The 21,484-nt window shown below is 33.7% G+C and overlaps 1 protein-coding gene across 21 annotated transcripts in view; it reads right to left on the minus strand.

The window, feature by feature from the left end:
• LOC149908338 (uncharacterized) overlaps positions 1-21,484 on the minus strand; it is a 465,602-nt gene that overhangs the window by 228,295 nt on the left and 215,823 nt on the right. The window contains exons 5-6 of one of the 21 annotated variants that reach the window (XM_090101742.1): positions 17,651-17,845; positions 16,368-16,579 (exon numbers count right to left, since the gene is read on the minus strand). The exons of 19 other annotated variants lie outside the window; for them this stretch is intronic. In XM_090101742.1, the coding sequence (XP_089957868.1) occupies positions 16,383-16,579; positions 17,651-17,845 (392 nt within the window). In that variant the 3' untranslated portion in view covers positions 16,368-16,382. Of the gene's footprint in view, positions 1-5,277; positions 5,532-16,367; positions 16,580-17,650; positions 17,846-21,484 lie in introns of those variants that run through there. One more of the 21 variants, XM_090101781.1, reaches the window with a different exon arrangement.

Below are 21,484 nucleotides of genomic sequence, written 5' to 3' on the forward strand. Positions count from 1 at the left end.
CCTTCAACCTTACTACATGACTTTCGAAGGTGAAAATATCTCAATAAAACAAACAATATAATTAGGAATTTATTATAGGAAAAAGTCCAATGAAAAATACATCCTTTTTCCTCAATCATTTGTGTCCTTGTCCTAAATTTATATGAGAACAGAATAGTAATCAGAGAAACTCACGTAAAAAAAATATTCATTAATGATTATGGTCCATATTAGAAAAAATGATTTCATTATTATGCGTTTTTAGTTTGGCTCTACATCGTGAAGAGTCATTAATACAACTCCATCGAATGACTACTGCATCTTCTGAAGCATGACTTGTTCTTTTGAATCTGTATTTACCTATTTGTATGATAGGCTTTCCTCGTTTAGATGTAGTGAAGACTGGTACTAAAAATAAAATCACAGTAATATGAAAAATAAAGTCAAACGAAAGGGAATGCTATAGATTGGAAATCTTCTATTCTATTACATAATATATTTTTATCCAAGTCACAGCTAAACCTAAATATTTAAGTAAAGTTTTTTTTTTTTACTTTAATATATAATATGGTGTAGTTAAATAATAATAAGGTACATTCGTATTTTTTATTTTTCCATATAAAAATTTAATCCCTAATTACTAGTGGTTGTTTGTTATATATGGGTAAGTACATGTCGTATTACTAATACCGTATTGATAATCAGGAAACTCAATAATTATACTTGTACCTGATGGTTCGCAAAGAGCTGCCAAATTAAACTCAACAATTACAAAAAACTCATCAAAAATAAAAAAAATGTCAAACGAAAAAGAACTTTGTATACAGCATGTAAACAATTTATACAATATTTAATACCGTTCGTACATTTCCATCAAATATCGTTCATCCCGCATAGCATAATTATTATCATGCGATATTATATCACTTGGATTATTCCCATGCGACGTCAATGCGTTGAGATTATGGCCATGCGACGTCGTAGGATTAGAGCCATGCGTAGCTTGACTATGAGTCATATTTTGCGTGTGATTATGCCCGTTTAATACTTTTATTATAACATCGTCCTCCATAACCACAGTGGCTCTGCAACCGAACTTTACTCGGAAGCAAACCCATCTTATTTTGGATCCTTTACTCGAACTATGTTGAGTGAATTTGAAGCCGTTAAAATATAACGCCGGTCGCCCCTTCGCGGTCTCTCCAAAAAATACTGTTAGATAATAAGATTATTTGAGACACTTATACAATTAAATAAATATTTTATAGTCCAGAATCAATTAATTAGTCTGAGAAAGTGATAGTAAATTAACATGGGTAATCGATTAGGTCATATGTAAATAATATAAACAATACTAACATCCTGTAAATATTCCATTTATTTACAACAATTCACATAAATTTGTGCCCACCCACAATTTACTTAACTAACAATTATTTTATATGTTACAATTGAAATTCGTACATCGAGAGACATAATATTTATAGTAAAAGACATAAACAACTCTTTTATTTGTGACAATAGAAATAAATACGAGACAATGATATTATAAGTAAAAAGGAGTAGATAGGATACCAACCAAGAAGCTTATATCTAATACACTGGAGATTTCAGTATGAACATTAACTTGTAACAAGAAAATATGACGATGAATGACGCCTGTATGTTTTTTTATTTAACTTGCCAAGTTTGGTGTGAAAGAGATAAAAAATCTCCAGTGTATTAGATATAAGCTTTTTGATACCAACACATCATTCGATCTTCAAACATTGCACACAATTCACACACGATTTGACACAAGTAAGATGGCATGATTCAACTAGAGAAAGGGAGAAAGAGACAACTGTCAATTCCTAAGTTGCCACATTTCAATGTGTCGCTCCCGGAGCGTATTTAGCCTATGTACCTTTCTCTCGACCTTTCTACCTAGGCAGCCGGCCCCGTAAGATACGGGATAAGGCCATGAAGAAAGGAGAATATTTTCTCTGTCATTTTTTAATAAAAAAAAATATTTTCGTTTTTGACAGTCAGGTATGCCAACATAACGGCAGGGGAACTCTTTCGTGAAACGCACTCTACAATATCATTGAGATAATCGACATGTCAATTATTTAATTATTCGTGACAATGAAAATTGTATCGTTTCAACACTAGGTCGCCTTGCGTGACAACGCGGGCTCGGCATCCATTGTTCTTCTTGGTACAGATCCACGATTTTGTTTGATTGTCCAGCCGTTCATTGTACAAGCCGTACCGTTGTTTGCCGATACAGAGAATTCTTCTGCCATTCCTGGAGGGCTCGAAGTAAACCTCGATATCTGGGTAAAGCAGTATATTTATAATAGATGTCATAGAATGCATTATAATTACCTAAATCATTATTGCAAGTAGACTGTGTGAGACTTTAACTTTTACTATAGTAAAACTTTTTGGAACAATAAGTTGCAGAATTTTAAGGTTCTAAATTCAGGATGAGTTTCAATTTCAGATTCAAACCAGTTTCTTTATTAATAAATAACAACAATGATATGAACAAATCATGGTTTAAGCGCACATTTAGTTTATAATTTATAAAAAAATTTTTGCACGCAAAAGTCGTCCTTCTGTTAAAAAGAAACAAAAAGCTATATAGGTAAAACCCTTTATTTAATTTAATAAAACTCGAGAAATTCACAACGATTACTTATCAAATAATATATAAAAAATGTTAACATATAAATGAAAAACTTTTAATTAGTAGTGTTAGTTTAAGAGCACGATTTAGGGCCGATTTTTCAATGCTTGGTTAAAACTTATTCGTCGAATAATGTATAAAACTACCATTTTAAAACGTATTCTAATTGCCCGTATTTGACAGTTTACGTGACATTTTAATATTATCGTGTAATACTTTATTGGACGGATAAGTTTTATCCAAGCATTGAAAAATCGGCCCTTAGTGGATTACTTTTCTAGCTTACTGGACCATAAAAATAGTAATGAAATTATGTCAAAGTCAACATTATGTTAACCGTCGTTAATTCAGTATATCTATATATTAGTAATACAATAATACAATATTTTGCATAATACCTATTCATTTGTTATATAAAATCTTCTTATATATAAAAATGAATCGCAAAATGTGTTGGTAAGCGCATAACTCGAGAACGGCTGAACCGATTTCGATAATTCTTTTTTTATTATTTATGTAGAGAAAACGTAAATATGTACCACGGGCGAAGCCGGGGCGGACCACTAGTGTAACAATAAAATCATTAAATTACTTCAATATGCAAGAAGTTAATAAATTTTCCATAATACATAAATGACCTAGGAATACTTTCTTTCCACATGTTACCGTAAAGATGGCCGTCTTATTGCGGCCGCTATATGCTTTCCTAGGAAACAAAAGCTTTATAACATCTAATATTTGTGCAGGTTTAATTTATACAATTATTGTTTTCTTTTCTTTCTAAATATTGTTATATTACGTGACATATTAAAAAGGATTTGTCCAGTGTGCACTTGCTTATTAGCATTAAATACTAATATATTTTTATTAATAATTAATGTATAAAACGAGCACATATTAATAACATGATAATATTACACTATTATAACATTACATTAATAAGTAAAACATACCTTATTGCTTTTATGGAGGATTTTTTGCAGACCACTTCTTACAATTAGACGAATACCTTAAACATTTTTGGATTAAGGGCCGATTTTTCAATGCTTGGATAAAACTTATTCGTCGAATAATGTATAAAACTACCATTTTAAAAACGTATTCTAATTGCCCGTATTTGACAGTTTACGTGACATTTTAATATTATCATGTAATACTTTATTGGACGGATAAGTTTTATCCAAGCATTGAAAAATCGGCCCTAAGTATAATATTTATTGTCAATAAATTTATTCTACGAAAAATATAACAAAAACGAATGGACGTGTATACGAACTTATATCAACATCATTGCTAAAGTCCGTGCAATTAATTGCAACAGTACAACCATAACCATAAAATATTTAAAACCCGGTCACAGCGAAACCGACCTTAACTAAATCAGCACGTTGTGCTAAACTGATACTTATTGCACAGTAATAAGACTTAACATCGATTAGCACTCATATGGGCGATAGGGTTGTGGGTGCCGCACACCCTGGTGATTGCGTTGTCTATAGTATGTAGGGATGCTCTACACCCAGCCTTGGCCTTCACGCAGACCCATCTGGACTTCATACCGTGTTTGGTCACACGGTTGAACCGGTATTTACCGATCATTATAACTTTGTTCCCTCTTTGCGATTGCGCGAACACCGGTTTTAGATCTGGAAAGAAACATCGGTTTTAATACCGTTTCGAATGATGTGATTTTTATTAAAGTGTAGAGTAACTATTAAGTATTTACCTATTTACAACAATAAATTTTACATTGTGTGTTTCACTTTATATATGTGTACCTAAGTAAGAATATAAAAAAAGCTAAAGCAATATTTTCAATGCATTATAATACCTAATATTATATTTGTTGAAAATTTAAAGATTCAGTAATTATTATAATAAAACCTATCTAATCAACAAACAAATGTGTATACAAAAACCATATGCACGAGGAATTGATAGAAAATTAATGTAATTAATCAAATCTTTTAATAATTAAAATGTTAAATAAAACATAGAAATAATCATCACGTTCCCACTGCTGGGACACGAGCCTCCTATGAGGGTACGGGCCATAATCCACCACGCTGGCCAAGTGCGGGTTGGCGGATGACACATATCGTCGAACTTTTGATTCTTCGACATGTCGGTTTCCTCACGATGTTTTCCTTCACCGTTCGAGCAGTGGTGATGTTATGCGCAGATAAATTGAAAAATCGATTTATTTCCTGCGCGCTCGCTTGGACTCGAGCCCCGGACTTATCGATTCGAAGTCCGATAGAAATAAAATACCAATTAATACAATAATTTAAGAGTTCACTTTATTTTTAACATACCGCTCCGCTCTACAGAAAGGTAAGTATACACACAATAAGCGAGACGAACATATTATTTTTTAAATAACTTACTTAACTTACTTACTTTAATTATTTGAAGACAATTAAAGATAGAAAATAATAAGAAATATCACATACAACTGTATCGGAAATGACAAACATATCTTGCTGTTGGTTGCATTAGTGATAAAAATGCCCCTTATGACTTGGTCCATATCACACAAAAGACGCAATGTCACTTTTATTAAATCGGTGTTAAGATTTACATTTCAACACCATACAAATCGACTAGTACATCCTCCCCATACATGTTCTCTTGGTACTTTATTTCATTTTCCTCACATGTTCCCCTGGTTTTCCAAAATTTGTGCACACCTTGGTAGCGTGATTATGGGTGTTCTTCACCGATACAATGTCACTACCGAATGTTAAGACTCGGTAATTACACCTCCACTTGTTGCACTTCCATGATACTTTGTCACCGTTCACGTAGTTCCTGTGGAATCTGAAGCCCTGGTAGTAGAACACCGTGCCACCATTTTCCCCTGGTCCGAAGTAGAAATCTGTGAAGAAATATTAAACCAATTTTAATCTTCTAAAACACAAAAAGACCAGTACTATCACAATAATTTTCAAAATACAGCGATTTCTATTCCTAAACTATTTAAAAATCTATAAAATATAGTTACTTTCTTTAAATGAACTGAATAAATTAATATTTTTATTATCTGTTTAACAGGTAAGCATACTGCCCTTACATAGACATGTGATAAAGTTATTAATAAAAAATAAATTGCCGAGATACTTTGTTTATTCTTGGGAAAAATAAAAACACAATAATATACGATTACCTTTAATTCTGCGTCTTCTACGTAATATATATTTATAACAATATAACATTTTCCTGATATCAACAAGCTCGCCAATAATACCGTGATATAAACATTGAGTTACTAAGTACTACGTACTAGAGAGGACATCGCTACTACACTATTTGTAAAACGAGTTAGAGTCAATCGTCTCATACTTAATTTTTTTTTGTTACATTGATTCGTTTTAATTGATAAGTTTATTCATATTTTTTTAATAAGATAAACAATATTTATTTGTTACATTGATTGGTTTTAATTTATAAGTAATAAGAGGCAGAATATCTACAAATTGTATGACTCACTAGCCGCCCCGCGCCGCGCACAGATTTTGTTCGTGGTGTCCTCTCTATACGTAGTAATAATACCTCAATGGATATAAACTTTATTTAATAAATACTATATTTATTTACGTCAAAACAAAATAGTAGAAAATACTACAAAACAACATAATATGATTCTTGATCAAAAACTTAATTACGTATCAACAATCAATTACAAGTATTATTTTATAAATAACTAGCTTTCCGCCCGCGTCTTCGCCCCCTTTGTTTAAAACATAATAAATTATATACTAAAACCTTCCTCTTGAATCACTCCCTCTATTAAAAAAAACCGCATCAAAATCCGTTGCGTAGTTTTAAAGATTTAAGCATACATAGGGAAATAGGGACAGAGAAAGCGACTTTGTTTTATACTATGTAGTTATGATGATGATAGACAGAAACAAATGCATTTATGGATACTTTCAATCCATTTTGTTTTATCATCGCAAAATAATTTAAAAAATAATAATTTTAATTTTAATAATTATTAACGTAATTTCGTAAATTACAAAATAATACAAATTTAAACAAAAGTAAGGGCCGATTTTTCAATGCTTGGATAAAACTTATTCGTCGAATAATGTATAAAACTACCACTTTAAAAACGTATTCTAATTGCCTGTATTTGACAATTTACGTGACATTTTAATATTATCGTGTAATACTTTATTGGACGGATAAGTTTTATCCAAGCATTGAAAAATCGGCCCTTAGAAGAAGAATTATAGCTATAAAGTTGAAATTTCTGTAGCTGTGTATAATTCCTATTTAGTTACATATTATATTACTTGAGATCGTTATATAAATTCAATATTTAGTAGGTCATGCAAAATAAATTTAAATTATCAATAGATATTAAGACCGACATAAAAATAACTCACTGAAAATATTGCTACGACGAGAACAATATTTTTGTTACGCATTGGACAAGTATAAAAATAATATTTTAAAACAAAAGTATATAGAATACATTTGAAGCGATACTATATGGCATAATATCACGGAATGTGCACAACCTTTTATACAATTTGCCTATAACCCTGTCAAATTAAACATTTGAAGTAACGATAATTCCGATAGAGCCAAATTTTGGTGGGGAGCTGGGGTTTTATAGATTTTTCTCGAATTTTCTCGATTTTTCTCGAAATTTTATATAAAAGTACCTCAAACTAGAGAGTTCTAGATCTTATAATTCTCTACAATAATCATCTCCCATGATTTCTTTACCAAAAATTACCAATCCTGAGATATCACGATATAAAGAGACACATTATTCTGCACCTACCAAAATTAGGCTCTGATTATGTCTGATTTCACCGGATTACGGGTCGTGGTTATGTGTACTCTTGACCGAAACAATTTCATCACCGTACGTCATGAGAACCGCTCTGCACCCTTTCCTTTGCTTCAAGCATCTCCACCGTCCCTTCAAGCCGGTCGTTGTGTGTAGACTGTATACGTAACTGTCGAGTTCTATGTGTTGTGTTGTACCTTTTGTCCTTATGTACACTACTCCTATAAGAGGTTTAAGATTTATTATTGACCTTTGAAAATTATATTTTGTTGAACTTGTATTCAAATTTTATTTTTCAGTTGTAGATTATTTATGCTTTTATAGATAAAATGTGCTGATATTATCAACTCAATTAGTATAGATTATTATCTGTAGAATCTAGTTTCCATATATTTAACTAAACTTAACCTTCCGATACAATTATAAAGATTTTTCTTATTTAAAATACTAAGGTCTAAATCTATACTAATATTATAAAGCTGAAGAGTTTGTTTGTTTGTTTGTTTCAACGCACTAATCTCGGGAACTACTGATCCGATTTGAAAAATTCTTTCGGTGTTAGATAGCCCATTTATCGAGGAAGGTTATAGGCTTTCATCACGCTACGGGCAACAGGAGTGGAGCCACGGGGGTGAAACCGCGCGGAGCAGCTAGTGAATGATAAAGAAAAACCACTGTATCGTTTTCCAAATGTATTTACAATTATATGACTGCTTCAACCGACGTCAAAAAAGATGAAGTTCTCAATTTGACTGGGTGATTTTGATGACTCATATTTTATTTCATATTTTAATTTGGTCTTTTTCTGACAATTTAACGAATTAATTTTTTTGAAAGATAGAGGGTCGATTTTTCAATGCCCAGATAAACAGCTAGATAGACTTTATTCTTCAGTTAACAAAATATTCAATTTTTCAATAGACGAATAGGACTTATCTATCGAATAACTACGTTATTTGAGGAATAAATCTTTGAAAAATCGGCCCAGAAAGAAATATATTTTTATTAAGTATACAATAAAATAAAAGACTTAAAACTAAACTATAATTTAGTTAAATAAAAATCAATGTTTTTTTGTCCATAAATAGTTTATTAGTGTAGTTATAGCAACAATAATCAGGTCTGTACAAGAATCATCATTTGCTTGTGACTGTATTCATGGGCTGATTGCATATAATTCATATCTTTTCGTTCATAGCTTCTTTATTAGTTCATCAATTTAACTTTTGTAAATATTATGCGCCACAAATATACTTTAACACCAAAATAGTACCTACAAATCTTCTTATATATAAAATGAAGTATTATAAATAAATAAATAAATATAAATAAATGAATCGCAAAATGTGTTGGTAAGCGCATAACTCGAGAACGGGTGGACCGATTTCGATATTTCTTTTTTTATTATATTCCTTGAAGTACTAGGATGGTTCTTATGTAGAGAAAACATAAATATGTACCACGGGCGAAGCCGGGGTGGACCGCTAGTATGTAATAAAAAGACGTGTGGCACTCGGGGACTGCCGCGGTAAAGCTATTGCATAGCATGCCTTCAAGCCACACCTCCGTGTCCGTCGGTGTGGGGAGCGTGAGGTTTTTTCGATAGAAGCAAAAATAGTCGAATAACATAGTGAATATTGCATACTTCAGAATAGTATTGTATGACATTATTGTCAATTTAAAACGAAGGCATCTTGGTAGAGTCTACTGTGTCCATTTACTTGCAACTACATAAGCAACTTTGTTCAGTTCAGTATTCTGAAAATCTTGTTTTATACATTTTCAGCGCCGTTTTTTGTCGTAGTTGGGTTTTAGTTTTTTTTCTTTTTATTATTTGGACAAAACTTAATGTGTATGTGTTTTCTTAACAAAAACCTTATCATCCACGGTAACAGCGAGCACATTACATTTCTTGGAGGTGTGTTTTGTACATCTCCACGTTATTTTGTTAGCCATCTCTCTCACTTTAAAATATTTATATCCGTTGTGAATTAAATTCCCTCCACTCCTTACAGTTTCAGAATATATCGATGGCAATCCTGAAAAATATAAGACGTATATTACTACTGTTTTTGTATGGAAATAATGTATTAAGTTACTTAAAATTAAATTGATTACTATGGTAAGATAATATTTCATTAATTACATTCATAAAATGATATAATAATATTAAATATGTATATCTATTTGTAGTTGTCTTCCGCTTTTTTTCAGCAGAATATTATCCTAGCAACTATGTATAACTATAATAATAACTGGGGGGGGGGAAAGTATCTCGCCTCGCGGCGGTGCTGAAAAAAAAAGCTCCGGCTGAGTAGCCAGACGGCCGGAGTCTAGGGCGACTGAGTGAGAAACCTACGGATAATAATAACTTATTATTATGAGTTATAGAATTAAAGGTCAATTTTTAATTTTTATACGAACTATTTAATAGCATAAAAAAATGATAAAATGCATAGGAACCAGTTCCATTGAAATAATGCATAATAAATAGCTTTTAATTATTATTAACTAGTGGTCCGCCCCGGCTTCGCCCGTGGTACATATTTAGTATCCTATGTACTTCTCCTGGCTCTAAACTACCTCCCTGCCAATTTTCAGCTAAATCGGTTAAGCCGTTCTTGAGTTATAAGTTGAGTAACTAACACGACTTTCTTTTATCTTATATATAAAATTCTCGTGTCACAATGTTAGTCTGCATACTCCTCCGAAACGGGTGGACCGATTCTCATGAAATTTTCTGTGCATATCGGGTAAGTCTGAGAATCGGCCAACATCTATTTTTCATATGTACCACGGGCGAAGCCGGGGCGGACCGCTAGTCTTATATATAAAATTCTCGTGTCACAATGTTAGTCTGCATACTCCTCCGAAACGGGTGGACCGATTCTCATGAAATTTTCTGTGCATATCAGGTAAGTCTGAGAATCGGCCAACATCTATTTTTCATATGTACCACGGGCGAAGCCGGGGCGGACCGCTAGTATATACAGGGTGGCCGGTCAATTGACGTCACAAAAAAAAATGTAGGTCCGGTATGTTGTGGAGTATCCGAATCACCCCCATGTATGTTCCGCGATTTTTTATAGTTTCGGAGTTATGATTTTTTTTCGATTTTTTGAGGAATTTCGACTTGATCATCTTAAAAAATTTCTAAAAAAAAAAGCATAGACTTTTTAGAGTTTATTTTTTTTGCAACTGAGTTCCTATGAGTTGCACTTTTATGCCTAAAATAATCAGCTTCGTAACTTTGATGAAAGTTATGAAAATGTTGGTCTAAAGTTAAAAATTTACGTTCCGTGAATTATGACTTAAATTTTCAACTTGAAATTAAAAATCTAAACAGGTGACCTTATGATTTCTTAGTTAGTCTTAAAACTGCGCCAGACTCTCAGCTTTCATAATAATAATAATAAAGTGGTACTTAATGGGGGGAATTTGGCTAAAATCGGTCTTCAAAGACAGCAAGGTGGAAAATTCTTAAAATTAGCCAACTGATTAAAAATAAATTTATCATTCCTACGGCTAATTTAATGATTAGAGAATGCTGAAAACCTATCGTGTTGGTTGGATAAGGAAAGTTTTAAGTAAGAAGTAGATCATAATGTAAAAATAATTTAATATTTTTTAAATTTACAATAAATTTTCAAAGTGGCCACCTCCAGCAGCAATACACATTCTACACCTTCGTAAGAAATTGTGTTTCAATCGTCTAAATGCTTCTCTGTTCTCCTTGACAACACGTTTGGCTTCTATAATCTTCTGCCTCAGCTCTTGTTCACTCGAACATTCTCGGGCGTATGCTATTTCCTTGTAATAGCCCCAAATGAAAAAATCGATGGGGTTGAGGTCAGGTGAGCGTGGAGGCCATCTAATTGGTCCACTGCGTCCTATCCATCTGTTGGGGTATGTTTCATTTAAATAATTTCGGACTTGTGTTGCGTAGTGACACGGTGCGCCGTCATTTTGAAACACCATAGTGCGTCTAAGTTCGAGATTAACTTCTTGCAGCAACAATGGAAGTTCATTTTCCAAGAAGTTTCTGTAGGTTGCTCCATCAAGTCTAGTCGGCAATTCAAACGGACCAATTAGTTCGCCATTGAGGACACCAGACCACAAGTTAATGCTAAAACGATGTTGAAAGGTTGAAGCTCTCACAGCGTGTGGATTTTCCATCGCCCACGTGTGGTAATTATGAATATTGAATATTCCAGATCGCTCAAATCTTGATTCATCTGACCATAAAACTTTATTAAAAAATCCAGGATCATCTTGCTCTTTTCTTAACATGGTTTGGCAAAAATCAATGCGCAATTGGTGGTCTGTCGGCTGTAAAGCTTGGACTCGTCGAAAGTGGAACGCGTGGTATCCTTCATCGTGTAGTATGGCTTGGATAGAAGTCCTTGGGATGTCTAAAGCACGAGCTATAGCTCTCGTACTCGTAGACGGATTTTGCTGAACTGCTTCCAGCACCACTTCTGTGCGATCCAGGTCTGCTCTAAAGATTCCTTCACGATTGCCGCGTTGGCCAGGAATGCGGCCTGCCATCAAGGTGTTGTGTGTGTTAATAAAAACACGATGGTCGGGATATCGCAGAGGTTGTGGTCCACCACGGCGTTGAAGTTGTTCGCGATACAGTTTCGCTGCTTCAACGCCGTTTCCTCGTGCAACTCCATAAAAATAATGCATTTCTGCATATTCACTTAACGTGTAACTCATCTCTTACACTTCCAAGTAAACAAAGTCCAAATCACAATGCAAAACACAGTCCAATAAACGAGCTAAGTAGTCAAACAAGTAAGCAGCGGCGGAGTCCGTGGGTAATAAAATGGCGACACGAGTAGCAATAAACACAATGTGAGCACAACTGAGGTCGGTAACTAACAAACTTGTTTTGCATTAGATTTGGTCGGTTGCGCTCGGCCCCTCACGCCACCGAGAGTGAGAGAGATAGCAATACGGTCTCTTATCCTTTCAGCCCATTGTTATTGCAGGTAAAAGTTGCCGTTTCTTACCAAGGTGTACAATGTGTAATACTGCTGGAGGTGGCCACTTTGAACATCTATTGTAAATTTAAAAAATATTAAATTATTTTTACATTATGATCTACTTCTTACTTATAACTTTCCTTATCCAACCAACACGATAGGTTTTCAGCATTCTCTAATCATTAAATTAGCCGTAGGAATGATAAATTTATTTTTAATCAGTTGGCTAATTTTAAGAATTTTCCACCTTGCTGTCTTTGAAGACCAATTTTAGCCAAATTCCCCCCATTAAGTACCACTTTATTATTATTATTATGAAAGCTGAGAGTCTGGCGCAGTTTTAAGACTAACTAAGAAATCATAAGGTCACCTGTTTAGATTTTTAATTTCAAGTTGAAAATTTAAGTCATAATTCACGGAACGTAAATTTTTAACTTTAGACCAACATTTTCATAACTTTCATCAAAGTTACGAAGCTGATTATTTTAGACATAAAAGTGCAACTCATAGGAACTCAGTTGCAAAAAAAATAAACTCTAAAAAGTCTATGCTTTTTTTTTTAGAAATTTTTTAAGATGATCAAGTCGAAATTCCTCAAAAAATCGAAAAAAAATCATAACTCCGAAACTATAAAAAATCGCGGAACATACATGGGGGTGATTCGGATACTCCACAACATACCGGACCTACATTTTTTTTGTGACGTCAATTGACCGGCCACCCTGTATATAGATTTATTGGTTGCTCGGGTACTTATGTATATTTATTATATTAAATTACTTTACCTGTAAACCTACTTTACAAACGACCAATTTTTTTTCATCACCTTCATACTTTTGATAACCAAATGAAATTTATTTGACTGATTGTTTTTGATATTTTGACCTGTTTACACCTGCTTGCCAGGTAGTTATACACTGAAATGAGTAGGCAAGCATACCTAGGCATATTCTGTGTATCAAAAACTATCAGTCAAATAAATTTCATTTGGTTATCAAAAGTATTAAGGTGATGAAAAAAAAATCGATAAAAGTTAATTTTATTAAAAATTGCCATGACAACTTTTCGATAGGCAAGCAATTAGGCATATCTTAATATATATAAATCTCGTGTCACAATGTTTGTCCTCAATGGACCCCTAAACCACTTAACGCGATTATAATAAAATTCGCACACCATGTGCAGTTCGATCCAACTTGAGCGATAGGATAGTTTAAACTTTAAACATGTAGGTACCACGGGCGAAGCCGGGGCGGACCACTAGTTTGTTCATAAAAATATTTAATAAAAAATACGTCTCATCTGATAATCAGATCGGTGAAGGACGATCTCCCACGGGCTCTTCGACTTGGTACAAAATTTTATTTCTACTTTTTACCGCACTTAAACAAAAGCTTATTCATAAGTTTACATGTATTTATTTGTTCTCGCTTAACAAATTTAAGGATGAGAGTGTTTATTAGCTTCTAGCACAACTTCATAGCCCACGGTGACAGCCTTAGCCTTGCAGTTTCTGTAGCTATGCTTGGTGCACCTCCATGTTCGTTTTGAATCATTCTGCTGAATGAGCGTGAACCTCTGTCCTCTGTGTATGAGTACTAGATTGCCTTTAGCAGTGTGCTCGAATTTCGATGCACCTGGAATAACAATTAGTACCTTTTAATCTATACTAATATTATAAAGCTGAAGAGTGTGTTTGTTTATTTGAACACGCTAATCTCAGGAACTACTGGTCCGATTTGAAAAATTCTTTCGGTGTTAGTTAGCCCGTTCATCGAGGAAAGAAGATATATCATCATGCTAAGACCAACAAAAGCGGAGCCACGCGGGTAAAATCGCGCAGATCTTAAGCTGTATTTTATTAAAAACTAGCGGTCCGCCCCGGCTTCGCTCGTGGTACATGTTTACGTTTTCTCTACATAAGAACCATCCTCGTACTTCAAGGAATATAATAAAAAAAGAATTATCGAAATCGGTTCAGCCGTTCTCGAGTTATGCGCTTACCAACACATTTTGCGATTCATTTTTATATATATAAGAAGATGAAACTCGAATTTCCTCATTGATGTATTATTATAGAGAGGACACCACGAACAAAATCTGTGCGACAAGCGCGGCGGCGCGGGGCGACTAGTGAGTCATACAATTTACAAATATTCTACCTATTATTACTTATAAATTAAAACCAATCAATGTAACAAATAAATATTGTTTATCATATTAAAAAAATATGAATAAACTTATCAATTAAAACCAATCAATGTAATAAAAAAATGGTTTAAGAGACGATTGACTCTAACTCGTGTTAGAAAAAAATGTAGTAGTGATGCAGATGGCCTCTCTAGTACGTAGTACATAGAAACAAGTCAATGAATTTCTCAAGTTTTTTTATTATTTAGAAATGAAAGTACATATTTTAGTAATTAAATATTTAGAAATTAAATGAAAAATCCACACATTATTTGTATTATTAAATGTAGGTTTTTCACATTTATACAGCTCAAGCATTTTTGAAATGAAACTTCTTTAGGCGCGTTGAGAGTAAAGTTTCAACGTCGCGTCATGGCGATACCGTCACGTTTTAGTATCTTTGAAGCTTGCCATAAAAGTTTCACTTCTGAGTTCTGACACGTGAGCTCAGCATATACGCTCTTTTTATGGAGACTGGGCAATGCCTGTATTGATTTTTTTCCCGCTTATAACAACTTTATGGGTGGGAGTGTTCATTGGCTTCTAGCACAATCTCGTTGCCCAAGGTGATGACCCTCGCCTTGCAGTTCCTGGACCGCTGCTTGGAGCATCTCCACGTCCGTTTTTCATTCAGCTTAGTACTCAGCGTAAACTTTTGTCCTCTGTTTATCAGTACTAGATGCCCTTTAGCAGTGTGCTGGAATATCGGCGCATCTGGAAGAAAAGGTGTGATTAGTAGTCTTACAGTTGTTGTATCTTACACTTTATTTCGGTAGCTGGCTATTGTAAATGTCAAATTATTAATTATAATTGTGTCAGTGATGAGTGATTTGTTATGTTTGTTGTTTGACTTTTGAGTGAAGTTTTAGTAACGTTATATTCAAAATTGCCTTAATCGTCTATTTTTACTCTATGAATTGATTAGTCTTATTATGAAAGCGAATCCAGATTCATCCATTTAAAAAGATATAAGAAACTAGCGGTCCGCCCCGGCTTCGCCCGTGGTACATCTTTACGTTTTCTCTACATAAGAACCATCCTCATACTTCAAGGAATATAATAAAAAAAGAATTATCGAAATCGGTTCAGCCGTTCTCGAGTTATGCGCTTACCAACACATTTTGCGATTCATTTTTATATTATAGAAGATGTGACTAGTGATTGTTGATGTTTTGGTAAGTTAAAATTTGTGTTGAATAATATGTGTTGGATCCAATATTTCTATTACCTGACTGTTCTACTGTTACACTATTATTAGCTAGACAATGTAGATAGAAAATAAACTTACCTGGACCTAGAAAAAGGCAATGCTATGCATTTAATTCAAGCAAACTAACTTTATTTTTGTTACTTTACACCCCAATATCTCTGCTATCCCATAGAACAGATCTATAATTATTATTATATTAATAGAATCTGTATATTTTTATCTATTTAATCCCCCAGTGTAACGATCAGGCCCAGAGTCCTATGGGAGTTTGCCATTCTCCTTTGGTCTTTATCTGACAATTTGAAAGCTTTTCGTTTTTTGAAAGAAAGAACTTAAGTACAATAAAAAGAAATTAATTTTTTTTTTCAATCATTTATTCAAGGCTTTTGAACGATTGTTCATGGCAGCCCCATTGTAACAATCAACTTACAAACTAAACACAGATTATAAAATTTAAAACACAAAAGTTAAAAATAAAGTATAAAAAAGAATGGTTTTATTATATATCGGTTTATTTGGACAAAAAGAACAAGATACTTAGTGTGTATGTGTTTTCTTCACAAACACCTCATCACCCACAGTAAAAGCTAACACATTACACTTTCTGGACGTGTGCTTTGTACATCTCCACGTTATTTTGTTTCCAATCTCTTTTATTTTAAAATATTTATACCCGTCGTGGATTAAATTCTCTTTACGAGGCCTTTCAGTTTCATAATACAACGATGGCATCCCTGAAAAATATAAGATGTTTTGGTCTAAAAATAATGTATTATGTTACATAAAATTAAATTATTTGATTACTATGGTAAGATAACATTTCATTAATTACATTCATACAACTATATAATAATTAATAATATGTTATACTAGCTGCGCTCCGCGGTTTCACCCGCGTGGCTCCGCTCCTGTTGGTCTAAGCGTGTTGATATATAGTCTATAGCATTCCTCGATAAATGGGCTACCTAACACCGAAATAATTTTTTAGGCTTTATATCATCACGCTACCACCAACAGGAGTGAAGCCACGGGGGTGAAACCGCGCGGAGCAACTAGCAATATTATAAAGCTGAAGAGTTTGTTTGTTTGAACGCGCTTATCTCGGGAACTACTGGTCCGATTTGAAAAATTATTTCGGTGTTAGATAGTCCATTTATCGAGGTAGGATATAGGCTATATATCATCTCACAAAGACGAACAGAAGCTGAGCAAAGCAGGTGAAACCGCGGAGCACAGCTAGTAGTTATAAAAACGTCGACTCTTTTCATTTGCTATTTCAATGTCAACAAATTATTTCTGTTGCTATTGCTTTTCTCGCATTTCGCAGATGATTGGTGATTTTTTTATAATGATTAAGAAAGCATTAGATGCTTACAGTTTATCGATTGTTATCGCTTACTTGGACATGAAATGTATTTTGATAAAAAAATGAAACTCGAATTTCCCAAGATTTTTTATTTAGAACTAGCTTTCCGCCCGCGGCTTCGCCCGCGTTTTCAAAGAAAAACCTGTTCTCGTAGGATTTCCGGGATAAAACCTATCCTATGTCCTTTCTCGGGTATCAAAATATCTCTATACCAAATTTCATGCAAATTGGTTCAGTAGTTAAGGCGTGATTGAGTAACAGACAGACAGACAGAGTTACTTTCGCATTTATAATATTAGTATGGATTGAAAGTTTATTACTACCTATATAAAATAATTAGATTAAAGAAAACCCACAATCCTTCTGACAGGTTTGCTCGGCACACACGCTCTTTTTTGTATAGAGACTGGGCAATCCCTGTATTGAGCGGGACACTTACTCGGGTGGGAGTGTTCATTTTCTTCTAGCACAATCTCGTTGCCTATGGTGATGGCCCTCGCCTTGCAGTTCCTGGACTTATGTTTGGAGCACCTCCACGTCCGTTTTTCATTCAGCTTATTATTCAGCGTAAACTTTTGTCCTCTGTTTATCAGTACTAGATGCCCTTTATCAGTGTGCTGGAATATCGGCGCATCTGGAAGAAAAGGTGTGATTAGTAGTCTTACAGATGTTGTATCTTACACTTTGGTCAAGTTGTATCGTAGAAAGCCTATTGAAAATTATTACACTTCATCGACTTCAAAAAACGGAGGTATGGATAATGGAGTATGATGAGGTACACAGAACGTCCTCTGTGTGACACTGTTTTTTACATATTTCTAGTGGTAAATCTATAAAGCATATCCATTCGTAACATTCTAAACTGTTCGAGCAATCACAGAAGAGCTCTTAATTTTACGCTTCATTAAAATATGACAAACTAGCTTACCGCCCGCCGCTTCGCCCGCTTTGTCTTAAACCTAATAAATTATAATATACTAAAACCTTCCTCTTGAATCACTCTATCTATTAAAAAAAACGAATCAAAATCTGTTGCGTAGTTTGAAAGATTTAAGCATACCAAGGGACATAGGGACAGAGAAAGCGACTTTGTTTTATACTATGTAGTGATGTAGTGATTACACATGAGTTCGGTAAATTTATCAATTATCGAAAATATGGGCGTAAAATAATACAATTTGTCTCTCAATTAGAATCTAACGAACGATAAAACTTGGGGGGAAGAAACGATTAAAGATTTTTTCAAAAAATGCATTTTTTATGTTCAAATCTCTGAACTTTACATTTTTGTTAAAAAAAATTACTCAAACTATTTCAATTTTATTTATTTTATCACATCTCATTTTGTTTAAAACATTCATAATATATTAGTTTTATTTTTTATTTCTAGTAAAGCTAATTCGAATGTATACTTAAATACCTACTTTATAATTCGCAATCATGGAATAATACAAAATTAAATTATTACAAAAAATAATTTGTAAATGCAAATTATATTACACGTGGAATATTTTTTCCTTGCGGACAACCTTATTGTGAAATTAATAAAATATGAAATTACAATGCATAATACAATTATAAACATGAAAAAGGAAATATGTACATATGAACAATTAACATGAACAACAAAATAAGTCCAAAAAAAGTCCAATACAATTTTTTTTGTTGCCTGGCACTTCTGTTACAGTTACACGTAGGTATGTACAGTTCGATGGCGGTTCAGAAGTTAGGTGCAGGTGCGAGTGCGGGTGTGCACAGGTCCTTAACGTCCCGCTGATACCTTAAAATACTTTGAGTACGATACGTTGTAGTGGTTAGGTTTTTACAGTCAATCGACATAGCTCTTGGGATAACGTCTCTTATCCTTAGGGTGACAATGTTCATTTCTCTCTAACATAATATTATCACCGAATGTCATTACTGTCGCTTTGCATCCACGGTAACTGTGTTTGGTGCAGCGCCAGTGCCTCTTGTTACCACTTTGAGTATTTAGTGTGAACTTGTGGCCTCTCACCATCAATATTAAATGACCTCTTGGTGTTTCTATAAAATTGGCAGCTAAAAGAAAACATATAAATACTTAGTTCAGAATTAATTATTTGTACTGCAAAAAACATAATCTCATATTATTATGATTAGGTACTCGTCAATTGAATCCATACTAATATTATAAATGCGAAAGTAACTCTGTCTGTCTGTCTGTTACTCAATCTCGCCTAAACTACTGAACCAATTTGCATGAAATTTGGTATATTTTGATACCCGAGAAAGGACATAGGCTACTTTTTATTGCGAAATATGTACCACGGGAGAAGCCAGGGCGGACCGCTAGTAAGAAATATACAAAATTATTACCATTAAGAAGTTAAGGGTTTTTTATCACAAAGTTATTGTTATCTACCTGTAGTAAGAAATCATGTTATCAGATCACTAAGGAATAAATTTTGACATCTACCTCATAGTTACCTTCATTTCAAAATACATGGAAACAGTTAATTAAATTCATTAAATAAAACACATACTTATTTTTTAATTTTTTTTTTAATATTATGAATTTATGAGTAAGAGAAACCAAAGAAAAAATGTAATAGGCAAGGTATCCTTTCAACCACTTGCCTCTTCCATTTAAAATTATATCTAATCATTTATTTATTACATAAAATAAAAGAAAGAATAAAGAATATAAGATATGAATCTATCTCTACCATCATCGTGCAATATCATCATTTTATGTATGTCACATCATTTTTAATTTCATAAAAATTAGTTCACTTAAAAAAGGCGCGTGCCGCGTACCTACGTGTGCAACTCATAGCATAGCAATATTACAGCATATTATTTCATTTAAGATTATGTTTTCATAGACAAGAAGCGTTATATGCCGGCTTCGCGAAGCTAGAGAAGAAAACATGAATTTTAGGGAAAAATTTAGCAAACACTTTTTGACATAATTTTGTTGTTTAGGTATTTTTTATGTGATCAGTGTATGCAAAACTAGAAGTTCCTTCGCGCTTAGTATACCGATAGTGGGACACCCTGTATATCGTATTTTAAAGATGATATATTATATGTCGTGGCCATATCGTAGATTTGCTCATTTCATGAAATGGCCAATTTAGTTTGGCCAGATCGTTAAATCGTCAACGTTTCACGATCATTTTTGTTTCTTTTTTAAAAAGCGATTCGCTTCTGGCACTCGCCGGCCGCTGCCGCGGCACACTCGCTTTGCTCGCTCGGCTCGTGCGTTGTTTATTAAAGTCTAACCTAACCTATATTTTATACGATCTGGCCAAATGTCGATGACCAAATCGTGAAACGTTGACGATTTAACGATCTGATCAAACTATGTTGGCCATTTCATGAAATGAGCAAATCTACGATATGGCCACGACATATATATCATATTTCAATTATGATTATGTTCATTTTTCTCTGAAACAATTTTATCATGAACAGTCAATGCAGTAGCTTTACATCCACGATAGCTTCGCTTCGTGCACTGCCAGGACCTTCTTGCGCCATTTCCTGATTTCTGCGTGTACTTATAACCCTTCGCCAATAACATTGTGTGACCTCTTGCCGTCTTTATAAAGAAACATTCATCTAGAAGAGAAACATTGGAAATTAATAAAAGATCTGTACCTTGGTATGTAAAATATTATATGTATGTAGTATCGGAATTTATATGATAGGACACTAAATGTTTATTAAGTTGTTATAATTAAGGAATTACGGGCGGTTAATTTAAAGTGAGTATTTATTATAAAAAATTGACAGAGTTAAAGGACAGACGTCCGTCGTACATCGAAGTTAAATAGGGACTGCCTCTTCGAGTCCCATACAATTAGATCCTTACTTACTACCTGGGTTTCTCACCCCGCAACATTCTTCGTTCCAACGTATACAAATTATTCTCTAAAGTCTAAACTATCTTATCTAAACATCTGTTATTTGGGAATTTATCTTAATCACTTTATTTTACAACCTTCTCTCAAAAAATACTTACTGCTAAGAACAAAGGTGCAATAAAACAATAAAATAGAGAAACTTAAATCTAAAAATGCCCATTGCACATTCGGCCATACTGCTAAGAACAAAGGTGCAATAAAACAATAAAATAGAGAAACTTAAATCTAAAAATGACCATTCAACATTCGGCCATCCTGTATCGACAATTGCCCTCAATTGTCCTCGTCGGCTGCTACATCTGTTGTTGTGTAGCTTTTTTCCAGACCCATTGTCTTGTGTACTTCTCAATCGCGCAATCAACCCA

This window comes from Colias eurytheme, chromosome 5, assembly GCF_061535395.1.
Source record: "Colias eurytheme isolate Ceu_HAF_F1 chromosome 5, ilColEury1 Martin Lab GWU primary, whole genome shotgun sequence".
NCBI lineage: Eukaryota > Metazoa > Arthropoda > Insecta > Lepidoptera > Pieridae > Colias > Colias eurytheme.